Below are 19,036 nucleotides of genomic sequence, written 5' to 3'. Positions count from 1 at the left end.
TTAAATAACCACTATGAAAGTGTTCAGGCTGTTGGGGATGTGGAGGTGACACTCCCAACTGTCTGCTGACTTGTCTCCACTACTCAGATGGCAGGCCAATCTCCTTGGGTCCCTTCACCTCTAAGACACTGATATGCTAGGATCCAGGGTGAATCCAACAGTCTTCGACTCTAAGTCTGCACTGTAAGATATCCACAGCTTTCAGAGTTGAAGAATGAAACAGACAGTGTCTGGCATATAGTAAGCACGTGATAAATGTTGGCTATTGTTACTACTATTCCAGTATGTTAAAATTTTGTGAGTTCATCTGCCTCTGCTGCTGAGAGACAAGACATTCACTGCTGTGGGCTACAGTTGTGGCATGTGTCAAACGGGTATCAGGGACCTGAGGGCAGAAGGTGGGACTGCAAGACTGCACTTTGAGGCTGGGGTGGGGGAAGCCTCCCTCACAGGAAGAGGTGTTGACCAACCAGGCTACGGTGGGCCTCAGCGGAGGTAACAAGAGTGTGGGAGGGGCGGGGCAGGAAGGCCAGACAGCTCTGCCTCCTCACCTCCCAGCACATAGACAGGCATTCCTGGAATAAATGACCCATGAGCGATCCGTTACTCCCTGTTCTCCTGGGTTCATACGCCTATTGCAGACAGCTGCCTTTCTCTCCTCTCCAGCCACACCCCTGGCTCCTCCCATTTCACTTGACACCCCCTGCAGGCTAAGTCCCTCCTTCTGAGCCTCACAGACCAGGCAGTCTAACCTCCCACTGTACAGATGGGAAAACTGAGGTCCAAAGATGACTCTGTCCAGGTCTGAGTGAGTCAAAAGGCTGAGCCAGGCCTGGTCCCAGGCCTCCCACCTCCCGGCAATGGAGGTAACACCACACAGAACGTGAATATGGACCTGAGGGTGAGGGACTTCCCACAGCCTGGGGGGTGGGGAGGGGGCCCTTAGTCCCCAGGGACTGCCAGAAGCAAAGAATGACAGCTCCTCTCATCTCTTCTTATTCTGGAGTCCATACCATGCCATCTCCACCCACGGCCCAGGGAGCATGACTGGAGCCTCCGGCTTGAAACAAGGGAACATTGTCTCCTCAACAGAGGCCACCAGGAGGGGGTGGACAGCTGCTCCCCATCTTCCCGGAGCCAGAAGGAAGGGGACAGCAGGAGGGGTTCAAGCTAGCAAATGAAAGAACTTCCAGGCTTATGAGGGGGTGGGAAATTGGAAGATGATGGATCTTTTTGGAGCCTACTGCAGTCTACCAGGTTATACTGAGGCCCACGAGGACCCAGCCCTGTGTTCAGAAGCCAAGCCTGGTGGCTGAGAAGCAGCTGGGCAGTGCAGCCTCCATTTTTCTTCTTTCCTGCTACCAGAGAGGGAAAGATCACACCACCCACTCACCACACAAGAGAGCCTGCCAGGCAGAGACCATCACCCCCATTTTACGGAAGGGGAAAGTGAGGCACAGAGCAGGGATATGATGGATCCTAGGCCACGCAGGGATTAGAAGAGCAAGGCTCATACCCTGCTTTTCTAATGACAGACTCACCAGTTCCCTCCCCGTAAGGGGACATCAAGCTGGGCCTGGAAAAGTGAGAGGCCTGGAGTGGGCAAAGGCTTGGAGATCAGAGACCTTTGTTCATGGCAGGAAGAAGCCCAGGTTATGGCAGATCTGTCCTGCCTCAGAGCTCCAGAAAGGAGTGCGGGGGTGCGGGGGTGCGGGGGGTAGAGGAGAATGTGAAGGGAGGTGGGGTAGGAGAAGTTCTGTAAACTCCCACCTCCTCTCTGGGTCTCAAAGCCTCCTCTTAGGAGCAACCCCCAGCCACCTTCAGTCTCCCTGAGTCCCTTGGTTTACCCCTGTCGTCTCCCCCATTTGAACCTTCAAGGATCCCAGAAAAGATATATGGGAAAGGAGGCTGGGGAGAAGACCCCTGACAAGAACTGGCCCTGCTCTCTTCCTCTCCTCTCCGACCTTCAGAACTGGTACTGGAGTTCAGGGGCACCAGAGCTGCCCTCGCTGGGACTCAGAAGGAAGGACAGGTTCAAAACTCCCCGCTCCTCACTTCCTGCCTGCTCTCTCTGCAGCCTCCATGAGAAACCCCAGAGGCAGGACCAGGGAGAACTGGAGAGAGAAACAAAGAGAAAGGGAGTTCAGAGGGGCCGTGAGAGCGCTGGGAACCGGAGTGACCGAATTAGTCCAGGGTTTATAGTTTCCAGGCTTCTCACACAGTCAGGGAGCGCAGTGGGAGTGCAGGCCATAGTTGAAATAACCGCTGGCCATCCTTGAGCTCAACCCAGAATCCAGAGCCTGGAATCTAGCTCCCAACCCAGATGCCAGGGCATATGCCATCTGGATCCCATCTGAATCCACAGCCTAAACTCCAGGGATAGTTGAAGCCAGAAGGTAGAAGGAGGGGTCTCAGGGAGAGTGAGCCCCCGGGCTGGGGGTCTGGCAGAAAGGGGGTGCATCTCAGAGTCACCAGGAAGGGGGTAGAGTGGGGAAAAGATGCAAGCAGACAGGATGGGGAAACAAGAACCGACGCCCCGGACCCATAGAGGCAGCCCTGAAGATGGGGCCCAGAACCACTCCTGACCTCTCTAAAGGGCCCTGGCTGCTCAGCCTCTGCAATCCCCTCCCTGCCTCTAACTTCCCCTAGAAGCCCCCATCTAGAAGCTTTTTTCATCTGAGGAGGCTCTAGCAGAACTCAGGCCCCAAGAGTCCCCAACTCAAACCCGCAGGCTCCCCCAAATCTGCACAGTACCAGCTGGATAGAAACATAGGCACTACTTTGCCCACCCACCTCTCCTGATTGGGGAGATTAAGTCACAGAGAAAGGCCAATGTCACACAGCAAGAACAGAACTGCAGTGAGAACCCTGAGACCCCTCTGCTCCTCCATAAAGTCAAGTCTTGTACCTTCCCAATTCTCCCAGGCCCAGGAACACATCTATATTCTGACCTGTCATAGGAAAGCCACATGAGGAAGGGCAAACCGATGTCAACTGTGGCCCCTGAGCCAAACATCCTATCAAGGGTCTGGCCAACACAGCAGCAAGCCTCAGAGAAAAGACTGAGCCTGCTCTGGGTGCCATCACACTCATCCCTCCAACAAAGAACCACACCGGGATTTCCAAAACCAGTCCCTGAGAAACATCCAAAGGACAAGATAAGAATCCTTTGTAGTTACCACCCAGAGCACCTGGAGCAGATGAGCACCTCTGCCATTAGCACCAGCAGAAAACTGAAGCTTCTACAGGGCCCGAGTAGACAGGAGCCCTGTGTCCTTAACACTGTTAAAACTGCATGGGCACGTCCAGGACCAGAAAAGCACCCTTGGCACCTGGGCACCTGACCAGTGAATACAATGCAAAAGGCTCCAACTGAAGTCGATGCCCACCGCCCTCTGTTGGCCCCATCCTGAAGGCCCCTACAAAGGACTCACCACCTGTGGCTTGCTGCAGCACTTGCTGGCAGGGGCAGGCTCATGTGGAGGCCGAGCTGCCTCAGGGGGCTTGGTCTCAGCAGAAGGCAGTGCAGCCAGAGGCAAGCAGGGCATGTCCACTGGCACTGGGACAGGGACCTCGCCGGAGTGCAGGTTCAGCATGTACTGTTTGGTGACGTCCTCGAGCGATGGTGCCTGCAACGTGGGATGGGCTCGGGCAGGGAAGCCTATGGGCTCTGGCACAGCCACAGGGGGACCGACAGAAGTTGGTGGCTCAGGCACCACAATAGGCATAAAGGTGGCGGGCACACTGGCATGGCGAACGTGTTTGGAGGAGGGCCGGGCCCGAGACAGGCCGCCAATCTGGTCCTGACTGCCCTCGTCTCTCCCAAGCTCCTGGTGACTACTCCGAGCTGGGCGCTTCTTGGAGCCTCGGCGGATTAGCCTCGGGGATAGAATGTCAGCCAGCTTGGGGTCAAGGTGAAAGTTTTGGTGGGCAGTGGCAGGGGGAGGCAGAGCCTCAGGTAGGGCCCTTTCAGACTGTGCCCGGCTCCTGGCGGCACCAGGCTCTTCTGGCTCTGCCCGCTGCTCCACAAGGATGGGCTCACTGCTGGATGGAGGCAGCACGGGCTCAACTTCTCGGATGGGCTCCCCTCCAGGGCCCTGGAATCCAGGTCCAGCCAGTTCCCCACGGCGGCTGGGGTCACTCAGGGATTTCTTCTTGGGGGCTTTGCCAGCAACCCTGTCGTCCACTACACGCCCCAGGGTGCCAGGCCCCTGAACTATGCTCTGAATAACCTCCTGATATCCCTTGCTCTCTTCACTGCCCACAGACCAGTCACTGTGACCACTGGTCAAGCCCTCATCCATGGCTGAGGTGGCAGGAAGCCCTGTCTTGGGGCTCAGTGAGCCCAGGAGGTTGCTGTCCACGGAGAACCCAGTGGGCTCTTCAGAGGTGGCAGCCCGGTGGCGCTGAGGAATTGGGTCACTCAGGGACCTGTAGGCCTCACCTGCCTCCCCATTGCTCAATTCACTCCCACCAGAACCTGAAGGTGGGACTTTGCGACGTCGGCGGAGGGCACTTGGTGTGGAAGGGATCTCAGGGGACACCAGGGCCCACCCACCCAGACTGTCCTCAGTCCCAGGACTACGGTGGTTCGTCTGGGCTGAGGATGAGGAAAGGGGTTGCCACATCCCTGTAGTACCCAGGCCACAAAATACTGCAACAGGAGGCTCAGGGTCTGCTCCAATGCCTTCATCTGTCAGACTGGACTCAGGGCCTGAGAGCTCCTCCTGGGACCGCTGCCCTCGGGTCACGTCCCGTGCCCAGTCAGGGCTTTCAGGGGGGGCATCGCTTCCATCATCTTGCTGGGCACCCATGCGCTGGATCTTCTCAAAAACCTGGCGGGCCTCCTGCACATACTGGTCCTGGACGATGAGGGGCAGCGGATCCTCCTCGGCACTAGGGCCTGCCAGCAGTAGCTCGGAGGAGCTGGGCTTCAGAGCACTGGTGCGGGGCAGGCGGCGGGCCATGGGCTTCTCAGAGCAGGTGAATGACTTTGCTCTCCGCAGAGTGGCTGTCAAGTCCTTGAGTGTGGGGCGCGTGCCAGGTGATGCTGGGGCTGGGATGGACACGGGTTCAAGTTGCCCCATGGAGCCACCTGCGGATGGTGAGTCTCTGCCATCTAGGGGGCTGCTTACACGGTCCCCGGGGCTCCCACCAGGTTTTCGGACCCTCAGTTCTGAAAGGTCTGAGCGCAGGAAACTGAGAAGCGTCAGGGTTTCTGAGGCGATATCTGGATTTGACAGGGACTTCCGCTGCCGACTCTTTTCCGGCTCAAATCCTCCATCCCTCAATGCCTTAGAGGTGCCCCCAGGTCCTTTGGCACGGGTTCGAGCCTGGGACCGCAGGAGCCCTTCCCCAGCTCCAAAGCTAGGGGAACGGTACACGCCCCAGCCCCCAGAACCCCTACTAGACCATAGGTCGTCGTCCTTGAGAGTCTCTGTGCTGGAATAACGGCTGCTACCGCAGGAGCCTGTGGGGCTGGCCAGGTACGAGGGAAAGCTCACCTTGGCCACACGGAGAGCTCCTCCCACAGAGTCAGACATAGGCCGAAGTCCCTCCTGGGGACCTGGGACGCAGGGCGGAGAGCCACTACCCCACTCCCGGAGTCCTTCTTCTCCAGGGGCTCTTGGAGATGCTGGGGGCTCAGGGCTCCTGGCTCCCCCTGCTGAGTCCATGCTGCTTAGATTTAACCCATCACTGTCAGGCCTGCAGTCCTGATCCAATAGGGAGCTTCCAGGCCTGAGCCTGGGCCTCCCTCCCCAGCGGTGGCCGCCCTCACCGTCTCGGTCGTCGTCACTGCCCGAGGAGTGGCCGCCGTGGTAGGCCGGACTCTGGGCTCCAGGCGGCTGCGGCGGGCCCTCCTCTTCCTCCTCGCTGGAGCTGGCAGCGCGGCTGCGGCTGACACGATAGGAGGAGGCGATGGAGGAGGAGGAGGAGCAGGAGGCCCGGGCCCCGGCCTGCGGTTGGGAGAAGATATGCCAAGAATGTAAACCATCCGCTGGACGCAGCGCCCGCTCCTGTTGCTGCTGCTGCTGCTGCTGCTGCTGCTGCTGCCGGCGCAGCCTCCCTTCGATCCCCGGCCCGGTCAGGGGCCGCGCCGAACGCAGACCCACCAGGGGGAAGCATGTCCGAGGGGGTGGCGTCGGTGGCTGCCGCGACTCCCGAGCCGGAGGCTCCCACGCGGCACCGTCGGGGCTGGGCGTTCCCGGAGATTCAGAGTCGGCGCTGGGCCTCCTGGAGCCAGGACCGCCGAAGAGCTTGCGCATCTCGGTGACGCTGGGCCAGGCCCCTCGCGCTGGGCCCTCGGCCGCTTCTTCCGCGGCCGCAGGGAAGACGCCCCCGTCCCGGGCCCCAGCGGAGCCGTAGTCCAGACGCGGCGCGTCGAAGCGCCGGGAGAGTTGGCGCACCGACGGCGAGAGGCTGCGGAGCGGGCGCGGCTGCGCGGGGGCGGCTGGGGGCCCAGACGCCAGCTTGGACACGCGCCGAGAGGGCTGGCCCGGGGCAGCCGTGGTCGGCCGGCACGAGGCCCGGCGCCGCAAGCCGGGGGTGTCCGTGTCCTCCTCCCTCGGCCCGGGGCCGCCGCTCCAGCGCTCCAGCAGCTTGAACGAGACGCTGCGGTAAAGCGGCGGCCGGGGTGCCCCGTCCGCCATGGTGGCAGAACTCACTCCGGGGGGGCTGGCCTCCGAGAGCCGTGGCCAACCCCCCCTGCGCCCCCTCTCCTTAGGAGCGCAGCGGCCCGCTCCGAAAGCAGCGCGTGGGGGTGTGGGAGGAGGGCGCAGAGACCGGAGCAGAGGTTTATCAGCCGCAGCTCAAGTTTCTGTGGCCACCGGCCGCAACGTCTCCATCCCCGGTGGCCCCTCTCGCCTCACCGCCGACCCCCAGGCCCAGCCCCCGCCGCGGCTGGAGCTACCAGGGGCACTGCGGCTCCACCTGGGCGGGATCCCAGCGCTTAGTTCCTCGACCCTGCGCCCGCCTGCCCAACGGCCTGTCTGCCTCCCCTCGCTCTCCCGCTCCGGCTCCCACTCCCTCCCACTTGGCTGCTCGCTCCTGGCACCCTTTTGTTGCAAATAAACTTTGTGGCAGAGGAAAGGGGGCGGGGGGCGGGGCCTCGCGCCCAAAAGAGGGGGTGGGCTCCGGGCGTGAACGAGCCTGGGAACCGGGTGGTGGGAGGGAATCTGGGAGGAGCCGAAGAAGAAAAAGCCTGTTGGAGGACTTGCATACTGAGGCGACCCTCTGGCCCTCCAGAGACGTCCCTCGGGAGCCCAGCGGGCCGAGCTGCCCCTAGGGACTCGCTGAGACACACGCAACCGCTGAGCGTGCTCAGCTCCGCAGACTCGCAGCCAGGGCGTCGCGCCCACTGCGGGCCAGCAGCTTCCGCGCGGAAACACGTCCTGCCTAGGGGCTCCAACATGGCAACCTCGGACTCACAAACACTCGTACACACTGACATTCAGGTGCACGCAGACGCACACTCCCCAGGCCGGGAAAGGGGTAGGACTCGGCGCCAGGGGGAGCCCGGAGAAACGCGGGCTGACTACAGGACCCGTCGCTCCCTGCCTCGCCCCGCTCCCCGCCCGCCCCCAGCCCCCTCCCCGCCCCCCGCCCCCCGCCCCCGCCCCGCCCCCCGCCCCGCCCCTCCCCGCCCCTCCCCGCCCCTCCCCGCCGCCTCCCCGCCCGCCCTCTGAGGCGAATTTGGCTGTAGCCACTCCCTTGTCCCCCCATCTGGCTCCCAAACGCCCCGCCCATCCCACCTCCCAGCCGCCTGTCCGGCTCCGACAGGCCCCTAACCAGCCCAGCGCTGATCCAGAAGCCCCACCCTTCACGACCGCCCCTACTTTTCCAGCTCTCACGCCTCCCACCTGCCCCAGCCGTCTGGCGGCTCTTCTCCTGGACTCTCATGGATCCCGGAGCCCGTTTTCTTCTCGCTCCGGAGTACGCGGCTCTTGCGCCCTCTCGCGGCCTGATTTTCTCAACGCATGGAGTCCTGGACGGATAAAGCAGCACCCATCCCCAAAAAACCGAGAGCTGGGAACACTTCCTTTCAGTCGTTACCTAATCCCCTTAGTCTTTTTCAGACCTTCGCAAAGCGCACTGCCCCTTCTTAGGCCTTACACACAAAAGGAGCTTCGACGGGAACGCTCTCGACTTCCCACTGCCAAACCTATACTCTTATCCGCAGCTGCTCCACCTTCCTGGTAGGGAAAGTGTAGATTGTTTCTCTGGCGTCACCCTGATCCCTCTCTTGAGCTCCCCTCCGGCCCCTGCTTCCGTCTGAGTCTCACATTGTTCTGGGTATTGGGACATCATCCCCTTCCCCATTCCCACCTGCCTCTAGATCCCATTCATCCTCCCGGCCCAACTAACGAATGAGCGAACGAATGAAAATGTATCCAGTACCTATGATGTATGGGCAATATTATTTAACTTATTTTTTTAAATCCACAAACCACCCTTGGGGACAAATATTATTACCCCTTCTCTGTGGGCCGTGAAGGAGAAGTAACTTTGACCACTATGCAAGTCAGGAAATAGCAGCTCCTGCTAAAATTCAGATTTTAGGGTCTTCAAACACCATGCTCCTCCAGCCAGCTCTGAGATGCACCCCCAAATCCTGATGAAGGAGGTTCTCGCTCCTTTGAGCCCCCAGTCTCCTCCTTCTCCTCCTTGGGCCTGACCTCGCTTTCCCCAGGAACAGAGGATAACCTGGTCTGACCCATGCCCCTCCAGTGCTGCCCAGCCTTCTTCAGGCCTAATCAGACTGCCCTGTCCCCTCCAACCCCCACTAGCAAGGCCCCAGGGACACATAGTTAGGTCAGCAGTCGGCATTACCCAGCCAACCCCACTGCCACTGGGTCCAGCCAAGGAGACTGTAGCTGGGCCAGACGAGGCTGGGAGATGGGGCTCAGAGAAGAGAGTCAGGCAGGAAGATAGGAAAGGATGGTAGACACCCAGGGATTGCCTGACTACCGAATGAGAGAGGGAGGACTCAGCTGGGACCCCAGAACCTACTTGCTACTCATATACCCCACAGGATGAAGAGGTCACTCTCCACTCTCTGGGCAGCCTCTTGAGTTGTGGAATATCTCTGTAGCAAGAAAGCACTTCCTCTCTGAGACCAGCATCCAGGGAGTCCCTCACCTCAACCTCATCTCAGCTCTGCCTCGAGGGGGCCAAGGAGTAAATCTCTCCCTTTTCTCTAGGAAATTGATAAAAGAGAGCCCTGCTGGCCTGTGCCTCTCTGTTCTGACTTATTCTGTGACCTTGGGTAAATCCCTGCACTTGCCTGTGTCTGAAAAGTGAGGAGTGGGTCAGGTTCCCCAAAAGTGCCCTCTCTGGCTCTGGCATTTGACGTCAGACTCTCACCATCTTTAGTATTTTCTTTCTACTCTTTGGGGCAAGTTTTGGTGTGTGCTGTGGGGTGAGTTGGGGAGGGGTGGGAGACAGGAGTCATCCCAGGAGTCACTCTCTCCCCCCATAATGATGACTCCTACCATCTGAAATTTGTACTTTTCCACCTCCCTGTCACTTCTGGGACAGAAACCCTTATTCCATATCACAGATGGGCAAGTGGATAGAGAGGAGTGGAGGTTTAGGTCTTGGGCTCCCAGAGTCTTGTGGCTTGGCCTTGAGGTGAGCTGGCTTGGGCCTTTGGCTCAGGAATCCCCTTGGTGGGGAGGCAGGGTGTTTAAGGATCTAGACTGGGTCTCGGTCCAAAGAAAGCTCACCCAATCTGAGAGTGGCTTGATTGCTTCCAGGGCTTCATGAATCCTCCCACCCCCAGCTCCTTATGATCCAGGATAAGACAAAGTTATCTTCCATGAACAGAAGGGATCTGGAATTTTTATGGTGCTGGGTAATTATGTACAGCAATTTTTAGCCCCAAGATGATTCATCTGATAGGGGGCTGGGAGCACTGGGCACCAGAGTGGAGAGAGAAACCCTATGCTGGCTCACCTTCTGCAGGTCACCCCCTTTCCTCTGGGCCCCAGGCTCCTCACCTATGAAAGGGTAATGAAAACAATAGCCCATTTACCCAGTGAGTGATGGTGATCTAGCGAGGTAAGGACCATGGAATCCCTTGGAGAAATCAAGATGGGAAGGTTTTGAAGGTCACAGGTCATGGCCAATGATGGGCTTTGGTGGGCTTCGGGTACAGATAGTCCCCAGATCATGATGTTTCAACTTAATGACTTTTGACTTTATAATGATGCAAAAGCTATGTATATCCATACTTTGAGCACACATACAATCATTCTGTTTTTCACTTTCAGTAAAATATTCAATAAATTACATGAGATATTCAGCATTTTATTGTAAAATAGGCTTTGTGTTAGATGATTTTTGCCCAACTCTAGGCTATGGAAGTGTTCTGGGCCTGTTTCAGGTGGGTTAGGCTAAGCTCTGATGTTTGGTAGGCTAGGTGTATTACATGCCTTTTTGACTTATGATATTTTCAGTGGGTTTATTGGGATGTAACCCTATCGTAAATCAATGAGCAACTGTACTTAAGAGGGAGAGAAAGGATGAGTGCGGGGACAAGATGCAATAAGCTCCATGAGGGAGCTGTCTTACGGGGAAATCTGACTCTTCTGACTCCATTGCAAAGTCAAATAGAAACTATCTGAGATTGCCCCCTTTCCTATATAATTAGACCATAAGCACACAGGATTAAATTCTTTATAATATTTAGATCACACTACATTCTCATCAGTTATTCAACTGGCTTTTGCCAAAAAACAAAACAATACAACTAGGACCTTTAAAATAATTCACATCTCATTATATAGTTCTTCTGCCCCCATTCTCCTGCTGCCCCACCATGTAGAAAATCATCATTTCAAATCCTGTGTTCACCATTCTCTTGCTTTCCTTTTTATGTGGTTTTATTGTATCTACATATTCCTTCAAACTATATATTTTCATTTTAGTTGTTCTTAACTATATAAAAAGGGCATCCTGCTGGACGTGGTGGCTCACGCCTGTAATCCCAGCACTTTGGGAGGCTGAGGTGGGTGGATTGCTTGAGGCCAGGAGTTCAAGACCAGCCTGGCCAACATGGTAAAACCCAGTCTCTATTAAAAATACAAAAATTAGCAGGGTATGGTGGTGCATGCCTGTAATCACAGCTTCTTGGGAGGCTGAGGCAGGAGAATCGCTTGAACCCAGGAGGCGGAGTTTGCAGTAAGCCAAGACCACACCACTGCACTGCAGCCTGAGCAACAGAGCAAGACTCTGTCTCAAAAAAAAAAAAAAAAAAAAAAAAAAAAAAAAAAAAAAGGCATCTTGCTTTACATAATTTGTTGGGACTTCTTTTTTCTTAATATTATACTGCTAAGATTTACCCATACTGTTGCATGCCTCTATAGTCCATTCTGGCCATGTGGACTATTTCAATGTGTGAATATATCACAGTGTATTGATCCAGTGTCTTGCTGATGCACATTTTGGTGTTTCCAGGTGTTTGCTGAGCATTGTGCATGACTCCAGGTACACATGGACAGAAATGCTTGAGCACAGGGCAGGCAATTGATCAACATTAGGAGGCATTGTCAAGCTGGGATCTAATTTCTCTTCTATGTTTTTTAATCATCTGTGTTTCTTGTTTTTTTTTTTTTTTGAGACAGAGTTTCTCTCTTGTTGCCCAAGCTGGAGTGCGATCTTAGCTCATCGCAATCTCTGCCTCCCAGGTTCAAGCAATTCTTCTGCCTCAGCCTCCCAAGTAACTGAGATTACAGGCACATGCCACCACGCCCAGCTAATTTTTATATTTTAGTAAAGGCAAGGTTTCACCATGTTGGTCAGGCTGGTCTCAAACTCCTGACCTTGTGATCCGCCTGCCTCAGCCTCCCAAAGTGCTAGGATTACAGGCATGAGCCACCGTGCCTGCCCTTGTGTTTCCTTTTATATGAAGTGCCTATTTGTGCCTCTTGCTCATTTTTCTATTGGGTTATAGTATGTTTAGTACTTTATGAAATTTCTGCTCTAACTTTTCTATCCCTCGGTACCCCTGGTGGCTTAGGAAGGTCTAGTATTTTACAGGTAAGGAAACAGAGGCTCAGAGGAGTGAAGGTGCTTGGTCAAAGTCACAGACTCTGTCGCAGCCCTTCTGCACTGAGCTAATGCCTTCTGAGGTCTTCGGAGGTTCTGGGCCTCACTTAGAAACCTTTTCTGCCCCTCAGCTAGGTCAGGGCCCCTCTGGTATTTAGCATTTCTTGGCCATGGACCATTCCAGGAGCTCATCATCTCCCTAGTGATACCCTCCTCGCATGGGTCCACTTTATGATCTGCACTCTCCTCCCCAGCTGTAATGATCCAGGTATGTATGTGTTTCATTATTACCTGTCTCCTCCATCAGACTAGGAGCTCTATGAGGGCCCAGCGTGATACTTGGCATATAGGAGGTGCCCAGTAAGGACTGTTTGCTGGATGAACTGTTTCCTTGTCTGCATCCCAAACCCCTTGGATTCTTTCCCAAGATTAGAGCCGGGACCTGAGCTTATCTCAGAAACACAGGGTCAATATTCATTGAACAAATGAATGAGGGAGGAAGAGGCCAGCTGTGTCCATTGCTAGGACAGATCAGATGCTCCTGGGCTTTTCCCGTTTGGAATGGAAATTTCCCCAAGACAGTCACTGATTCCTGACTTTCTAGCTTCCCAATCCTTGCTCCTACCTCCCCACCCCTACCCCACCCCGGTTGTCTGCCCCCAACTGCCACCAGCCAACTCTCAGCAACAACTTTGTCCTGGAAGCTCCATCCCTGGGCCTGGCCTTTCTTGGAATCTTCCTCCCTCTTCTCTTCTCTGCTTACTACCCCCACTTCCTTCCCTCAAGCCTCTCACTCACCCAACTCCACTCTCCCCTCATACCACCATCATTCAGAGACTCCTGGGCTCCTGCCCTCCACATCTCTGGCTCCTTCTCCTCAGCTCCCTAATCTTGGAGTTCCCAGAACTCCTCCCCTCTTCCCACTCTTTCTTTCACGAAACCCACCCACCCACTCAAGCTCAAGCCACTTTGGGGTTGACCATTCCCCAGGCTCTGCATCTTTTCTAAGTAGCCTTCCCAGTGTCCCTAGACTTTGTTGATTCCTAGCTCCCACTCCAGCCTAGACCCTGGCCCCACCCTCTGTCCAGGTCACTGCCTGGCCTGCACCTAAGGTTCACCATCCCAGGGTGGAACCCAAATAAATAATGTTATGGGAATAATAATGAAGATGAGACACAAAGAGGTGAAATAACTTGCCTAGGCCGGATGCGGTGGCTCACGCCTGTAATCCCAGCACTTTGGGAGGCCAAGGCAGGCAGATCACCTGAGGTCAGGAGTTTGAGACCATCCTGATCAACATGGTGAAACCCCATCTCTACTAAAATATAAAAATTAGCTGGGCATGGTGGCACGTGGCTGTAATCCCAGCTACTCGGGAGGCTGAGGCAGGAGAATTGCTTGAACTCAGGAAGTGGAGTTTTGCAGTGACCTGAGATTGCACTATTGCACTCCAGCCTGGACAACAAGAGCACAACTCCGTCTCAAAAAAGTAAAAATAAAAAATAGGCCGGGCGTGGTGGCTCATGCCTGTAATCTCAGCACTTTGGGAGGCCGAGGCTGGCAAACCACGAGGTCAGAAGATAGAGACCATCCTGGCCAACACGGTGAAACCCCATCTCTACTAAAATACAAAAAATTAGTCAGGCGTGGTGGCACGCGCCTGTAGTCCCAGCTACTCGGGAGACTGAGGCAGGGGAATCGCTTGAACCCAGGAGGCGGAGGTTTCAATGAGCCAAGATCGCACAACTGCACTCCAGCCTGGTGACAGAGCAAGACTCTGTCTCAAAAAAAAAAAAAAAAAAAAAAAAAGAAAAAACTAAAAAATAAATAAATAAATAAATGACTTGCCCAGCATAACAGAGCTAGTAAATGGTAGAGCCAGGACATATACCCGGATGGTCTGACTCTGGAGTCTGCACCTTCCATACTATTCGGCCTCACAAAGGGAAGCTTGGAATTTACCTGTGGGTCACAATTTCGACTCCTGGAAGAGTAAGCAAAGGGTCACAGCTCTCGGAGGTCAGCTGGGACAGTCATCTGGGACTCTCTACAGGGGCTCAGGTGGGCTATGAGCAGAGGCCCTGTCCCCTGCCCTTGCTTTCACTCTCCCCTAGCCCCCATCCCAGGCAGTTGAGAAGATGCAAGGTGGGTCGTATATGTACTGCTTGGCACGGTGGGGCACCGTACAGGGAATAAAAACCAGCCTCTGTCTTCTAACATACATCGGTCTCACTGTGGTCACAAGTCAAAGTTCCTTCTGTCCAAATGGTCTGCCTCTCCAGCAAGGACACTTTGAATGGCCTCCCATGGTGGGTTGGAGCTGGTTTTCCCACTTCTGCCAGCTGCAACACCAATTGCCATGGTGTTTAACTCCTCCAATGCCCCTCTCTGAATGACCCCATTGCCCAGCAGCCTTGGGGACTAGGCAGGGCTAAAATAAAAATATTGCATAAGTTATACAGTCCTTGTATAATAACAGTCCCTGCTCTGCCTTCTAAAAGGAAGACTGTTAGCCCGGGGTAGTTCTTGGCTTACAGGTTCTGCGTGGTGCACCAGCAGCCAAGGGCAGGCTAGATTGTCCTACATAAGAAAAACGGATCTGGGAGGAGGGCACAAGGACTGGAGGAGAAGTGATGGGGAGGAGAAATGAGAAAGAATGGCAGAGAATGAGGAGCTGCAAAGGAGTAGCTGAGGGGTGGTTCTCAGAGGGGAAGAGGATTTGGTGGAGGGTGTGGGGTCTTTTTTTTTTTGAGATGGAGTCTCACTCTGTCCCCAGGCTGGAGTACAGTAGTGCAATCTTGGCTCACTGCAGTCTCCGCCTCCTGGGTTCTAGCAATTCTCCTGCCTCAGCCTCCCAAGTAGCTGGGACTACAGGCACCCGCCACCACGCCCAGCTAATTTTTGTATTTTTAGTAGAGATGGGGTTTCACCATGTTGGACAGGATGGTCTCGATCTCCTGACTTCATGATTCACCTGCCTTGGTCTCTCAAAGTGTTACGATTACAGATATGAGCCACCGCGCCTGGCTGGGTGGGGGGTCTTGTGTGCTACCATTCCCCTTTGCTGCTTCCTCCAGGGACCTTCCGTAAAGATGCCTTTCCAAGGCTTTTTAAGGCTTGGATCTGTGTTTGACATGCCTCCTTATGAGATGGCCTCAAGGCAGCTCTCCGGGTACCCACAGGTCAGAACGATGGGCCTGAGAGGGCAGGAGTGGAACATGGCAGGAACAGTCTGTCATGAGACCGATCAGTAGGCTTCCAGTGGTGGGACCTCCATGTAGAAGCCTCCTGGTGGCCCTGAGGCTCTCAAGCTGCTGACTCCTCCATTTTGAGTGAAGCAATGTTGAACAACTGTTTCCCCTCACTTAGGGGCCTGGTGGAGGTACCCCAGGTACAGAGGATACCCTAAGGTTGAAAGAGCCACACTTGAAGAGGTGGATGAAGGAGAGGTGGATCTGGGGCTCATCCTAGCCTTGAATGCTCTGGCTCTACCCAGCTGTTTTCCTGGCCACCCCCTTCCACACACCCAGGTCCCACCCCATCCCACCTATCCCCCATTTAATTGAAACTCACTGTTGCTTTACAGGCAATTTTTTCTTTTCTTTTCTTTTCTTTTCTTTTCTTTTCTTTTCTTTTCTTTTCTGAGACAGAGTCTTGCTTTGTTATCCAGACTGGAGTGCAGTGGTGCAATCTCAGTTCACCACAACCTCCACCTCCCAGGTTCAAGTGACTCCTGTGCCTCAGCCTCTGGTGTAGCTGGGACTATAGGCGCCTGCCACTACGCCCAGCTAATTTTTGTATTTTTAAGTAAAGATGAGGTTTTGCCATGTTGGCCAGGCTGGTCTCAAACTCCTGACCTCAAGTGATCTGCCTGCCTTGGCCTCCCAAACTGCTGGGATTACAGGTATGAGCTACCACGCCCGGCCCCTCAGCTCATTTCTAACTCTGGGTTTTGTACACATCACTCCATGCCTTCTACTGGGAGTAGCTCCAGAGCTGCTTCACTCTCTGCTTCTTGAATTCCTCCTGGCTCAAGCTGATCCCTTCTTTTCTTTTTTTTTTTTTTCTTGTTTTTTTTTTTTTGTTTGTTTGTTTTTGAGACAGGGTCTCACTCCATCGCCCAGGCTGGAATGCAGTGATGCAATCTCGGTTCATGGCAACCTCTGCCTCCCAGGTTCAAGCGATTCTCTTGCCTCAGCCTCCCAAGTAGCTGGGATTACAGGCACCAGCCACCATGCCCAGCTAATTTTTATATTTTCGGTAGAGACAGGGTTTCACTGTGTTGGCCAGGCTGTTCTCAAACTCCTGACCTCAAGTGATCCACCTGCCTTAGCCTCCCAAAGTACTGGGATTACAGACATGAGCCACCACTCCCGATTTATTTTAATTTTTTTAGAGACAGGGTCTCCATCTGTCGCTCAGGCTGGAATGCACTGGTGTGATCCTCACTGTAACTTTGAACTCAGCACCTCAGCCTCCTGAGTAGTTAGTACTACAGTCAGACACCACCACACCAGGCTATTTTAAATTTTTTTTTGGTGGAAACAGGGTCTTACTGTGTTGCCCAGGCTGGTCTCAAACTCCAGGGCTCAAGCATTCCTCCTTCCTCGGCCTCCCAAATTGCTTAGATTACAGGCATGAGCCACTGCACTTGGCCCCCTGCCTCTTCTAAGAAACTTCCCCTGATTACTCCCTCCATTGGCCTCCCACTGCCTGGAGCATCTGGCCAACTCTTGCCCTTGTCTGGAGGCTGGCTGAGGCACAGCTCCCATTTTCTCGGCTTTCACACATGCAAGGCCATGTGTCCTCTGCTCCGGCCCCCTGCCTGTCTGCCCAGGGCAGATCCCAGCACAAGGCTGGCCCAGCTGGATATGTATGGAGCATTCCTGGGTTGCACTAAAGTGTTCCCCACTTCTGCTTGCCAAGTTTCCACTCAGCCCTCGACATCTGGCTCAGATGCTCCCTCCTCAGAGAGCTCTTTCCTGACTCTTCGGACTGGGTCATGGACACCCTCTGTGTACCCCCTCCCTGCAGCCATGCTTCCCTCTGTCACAACCCTAATGTTGCTGTGCCAGTCTGTACTTCCAGCAGTTGGGAACCTGTATGGACCAGGGCTAGGACGGGTTCTTCTAGGGCCCCAGAACCAACCCAAGCCTGAGCACAAGGTGTCAGTAAAGGCTTGCTAAATAAATGGAATATCACTCCTCTCCAGAGAGCTCATAGTCATCCCCCAAAACCCAGCTCAAATGCCCCTTCCCAGAAGCTCTCACTTCCCACTCTCATCTTCCCTCACCCGCTTCATTGGTGACTCAAAGCATGGAACATACCCCTTGATGATAGTACACGTCACACTGTATTTTTGTGAGCACCTTAATGTGGTTTCCCCAGCTCTCTATGGCTGACTAGGACCTCTCAAGTGCCAGGCCCAGGTCTGTCCATCTCCATGCCCACAGGGCCTGGGCCAGAGAAGGGGCTGAAGAAATAGTTTTTGGTGAGCTTCTGGGTCCTGTGAGGGACCTTACTCCATGCCCAGCTGAGCTGAGCTCTAATTCTCTGCATGCTTTGGGGTTGGTGGGGCTCCTGGTGCCCTGGACACAATGGCAAACATGAAAGCTGCCCAGGCCCTGGAGGTCTTAGCGACCCTGCCTCTGCCATTTGGCTGTGAGTTTCTGTAGGAGCTCATGTGGTCGTCGGCGGAACTTCTTCTGGGTGAAGTAGAAGAGGATGGGGTCCAGCACGCTGTTGGCGCTGGCGAACGGCCGTGTGCCTTTATAGGCCGCTGCAAAGGCCTCCAACACAGGGCAGGGGACGCCTGGCGTTGAGCGCACTGCCAGGTAGGCTGTCTTGGTGATGTGGAAAGGCAGGAAGCTGATGGCAAAGGCAGCGGCCACCACCACCGCCATGCGGGCTGCCTTGCCACGCCGCTCCTGGGCCACAGGCTCTGCTGGGCCATCCTGGCGGCACAAGCGGCGGGCCAGGAGACAGTAGCAGGCCAGCAGGGCAGCAAAGGGCAGCAGGAAGCCGATGACAGTGAGAGCCATGCCATAGGGCATATAGCGGGTGGCCAGGGCAGGCGGGCTGAGGTCATAGCAAACGGTGCGGTTACGCTGGATGCCTGTGGCAGCAAAGACAGCTGTGGGCAGGGACTGGGTTGTCACAGCCAGCCACACGGCTACACACACTAGCCAGGCGGCCCGGCGGCCCCCACGTTTGTGCCAGGGGGCCAGCGGGTGGCAGATGCCCAGGTAGCGCTGGAAGCTGATGCAGGTGAGGAAGAGGATGCTGCCATGCAGATTGGCGTAGAAGAGGAAGCGGACCAGGCGGCAGGCGAAGTCGCCAAAGGGCCAGTGGTCACCTTGGGCATAGTTGTAGATGAGCAGGGGCAGGGAGCAGGCATACAGTAGGTCGGCCAGGGCGAGGTTTAGGGTATACACAGCCGTGCGAGTCAAGGCCCGGCGGGACGTGCAGATCTGGGTAATGACACAGACGTTCAGCGGCAGGCCAGCCGCCAGCACCGCCGAATACACAGGTGGCAGCAGCAGTCGCTTGAAGTTCTCGCGGTAGACACAGGTGGTGGGTGGCAAGCCCAGAGCCTGTCCTGTGCCATTGTCCCACTCCATGGCTGCTCAGGTGAGTTTCCTATGTTCAGGGAGGCTGGGAGAGCAATACACAGCCTGTCAGTGACATGCTCACTCACCACCCAGCAGGCCCTGCCCCTCCTCGGGCCCTGATCTCCGTGTCTGAACAGTGAGGGCACCAACTTTGTCAACTCTGCTACTCTAACCACCCCATGAAGCCCCACAGAGCCCTCACTTCGAGAAAATTTGTGATACAATAAAGCTCACGCTTGGGAACAATCTGATTCATTTTGTGTGTGTGTGTGTGTATGTATATATGTGTGTGTGTGTGTATATATATATATATATATATTTTTTTTTTTTTTTCCTTCAGCCTTCCAAGTGAACTTCTATTCATTCTTCAAAGCCCT

At 55.1% G+C, this 19,036-nt stretch overlaps 2 protein-coding genes across 51 annotated transcripts in view; both read right to left on the bottom strand.

Moving 5' to 3' along the window:
- Positions 1-7,528, bottom strand: part of ARHGEF17 (Rho guanine nucleotide exchange factor 17) — a 62,000-nt gene extending 54,472 nt beyond the window's left edge. For both annotated transcript variants that reach the window (XM_001115376.5, XM_028833807.2), the window contains exon 1: positions 3,435-7,528. In XM_001115376.5, coding sequence (XP_001115376.3) covers positions 3,435-6,650 — 3,216 coding nt within the window. In that variant the 5' untranslated portion in view covers positions 6,651-7,528. The remainder of the gene's footprint in view (positions 1-3,434) is intronic.
- A 9,854-nt stretch (positions 7,529-17,382) lies between these two features.
- The window catches only part of P2RY6 (pyrimidinergic receptor P2Y6), a 33,235-nt gene continuing 31,581 nt past the window's right edge, over positions 17,383-19,036 (bottom strand). For all 49 annotated transcript variants that reach the window (XM_077963770.1, XM_077963730.1, XM_077963731.1 and 46 more), the window contains one exon: positions 17,383-18,702. In XM_077963770.1, coding sequence (XP_077819896.1) covers positions 17,682-18,668 — 987 coding nt within the window. In that variant the 5' untranslated portion in view covers positions 18,669-18,702 and the 3' untranslated portion in view covers positions 17,383-17,681. The remainder of the gene's footprint in view (positions 18,703-19,036) is intronic.

The sequence above is a fragment of the Macaca mulatta genome, chromosome 14, assembly GCF_049350105.2.
Source record: "Macaca mulatta isolate MMU2019108-1 chromosome 14, T2T-MMU8v2.0, whole genome shotgun sequence".
Classification (NCBI taxonomy): Eukaryota; Metazoa; Chordata; class Mammalia; order Primates; family Cercopithecidae; genus Macaca; species Macaca mulatta.
This window is presented reverse-complemented; position numbering and strand designations above follow the sequence as displayed.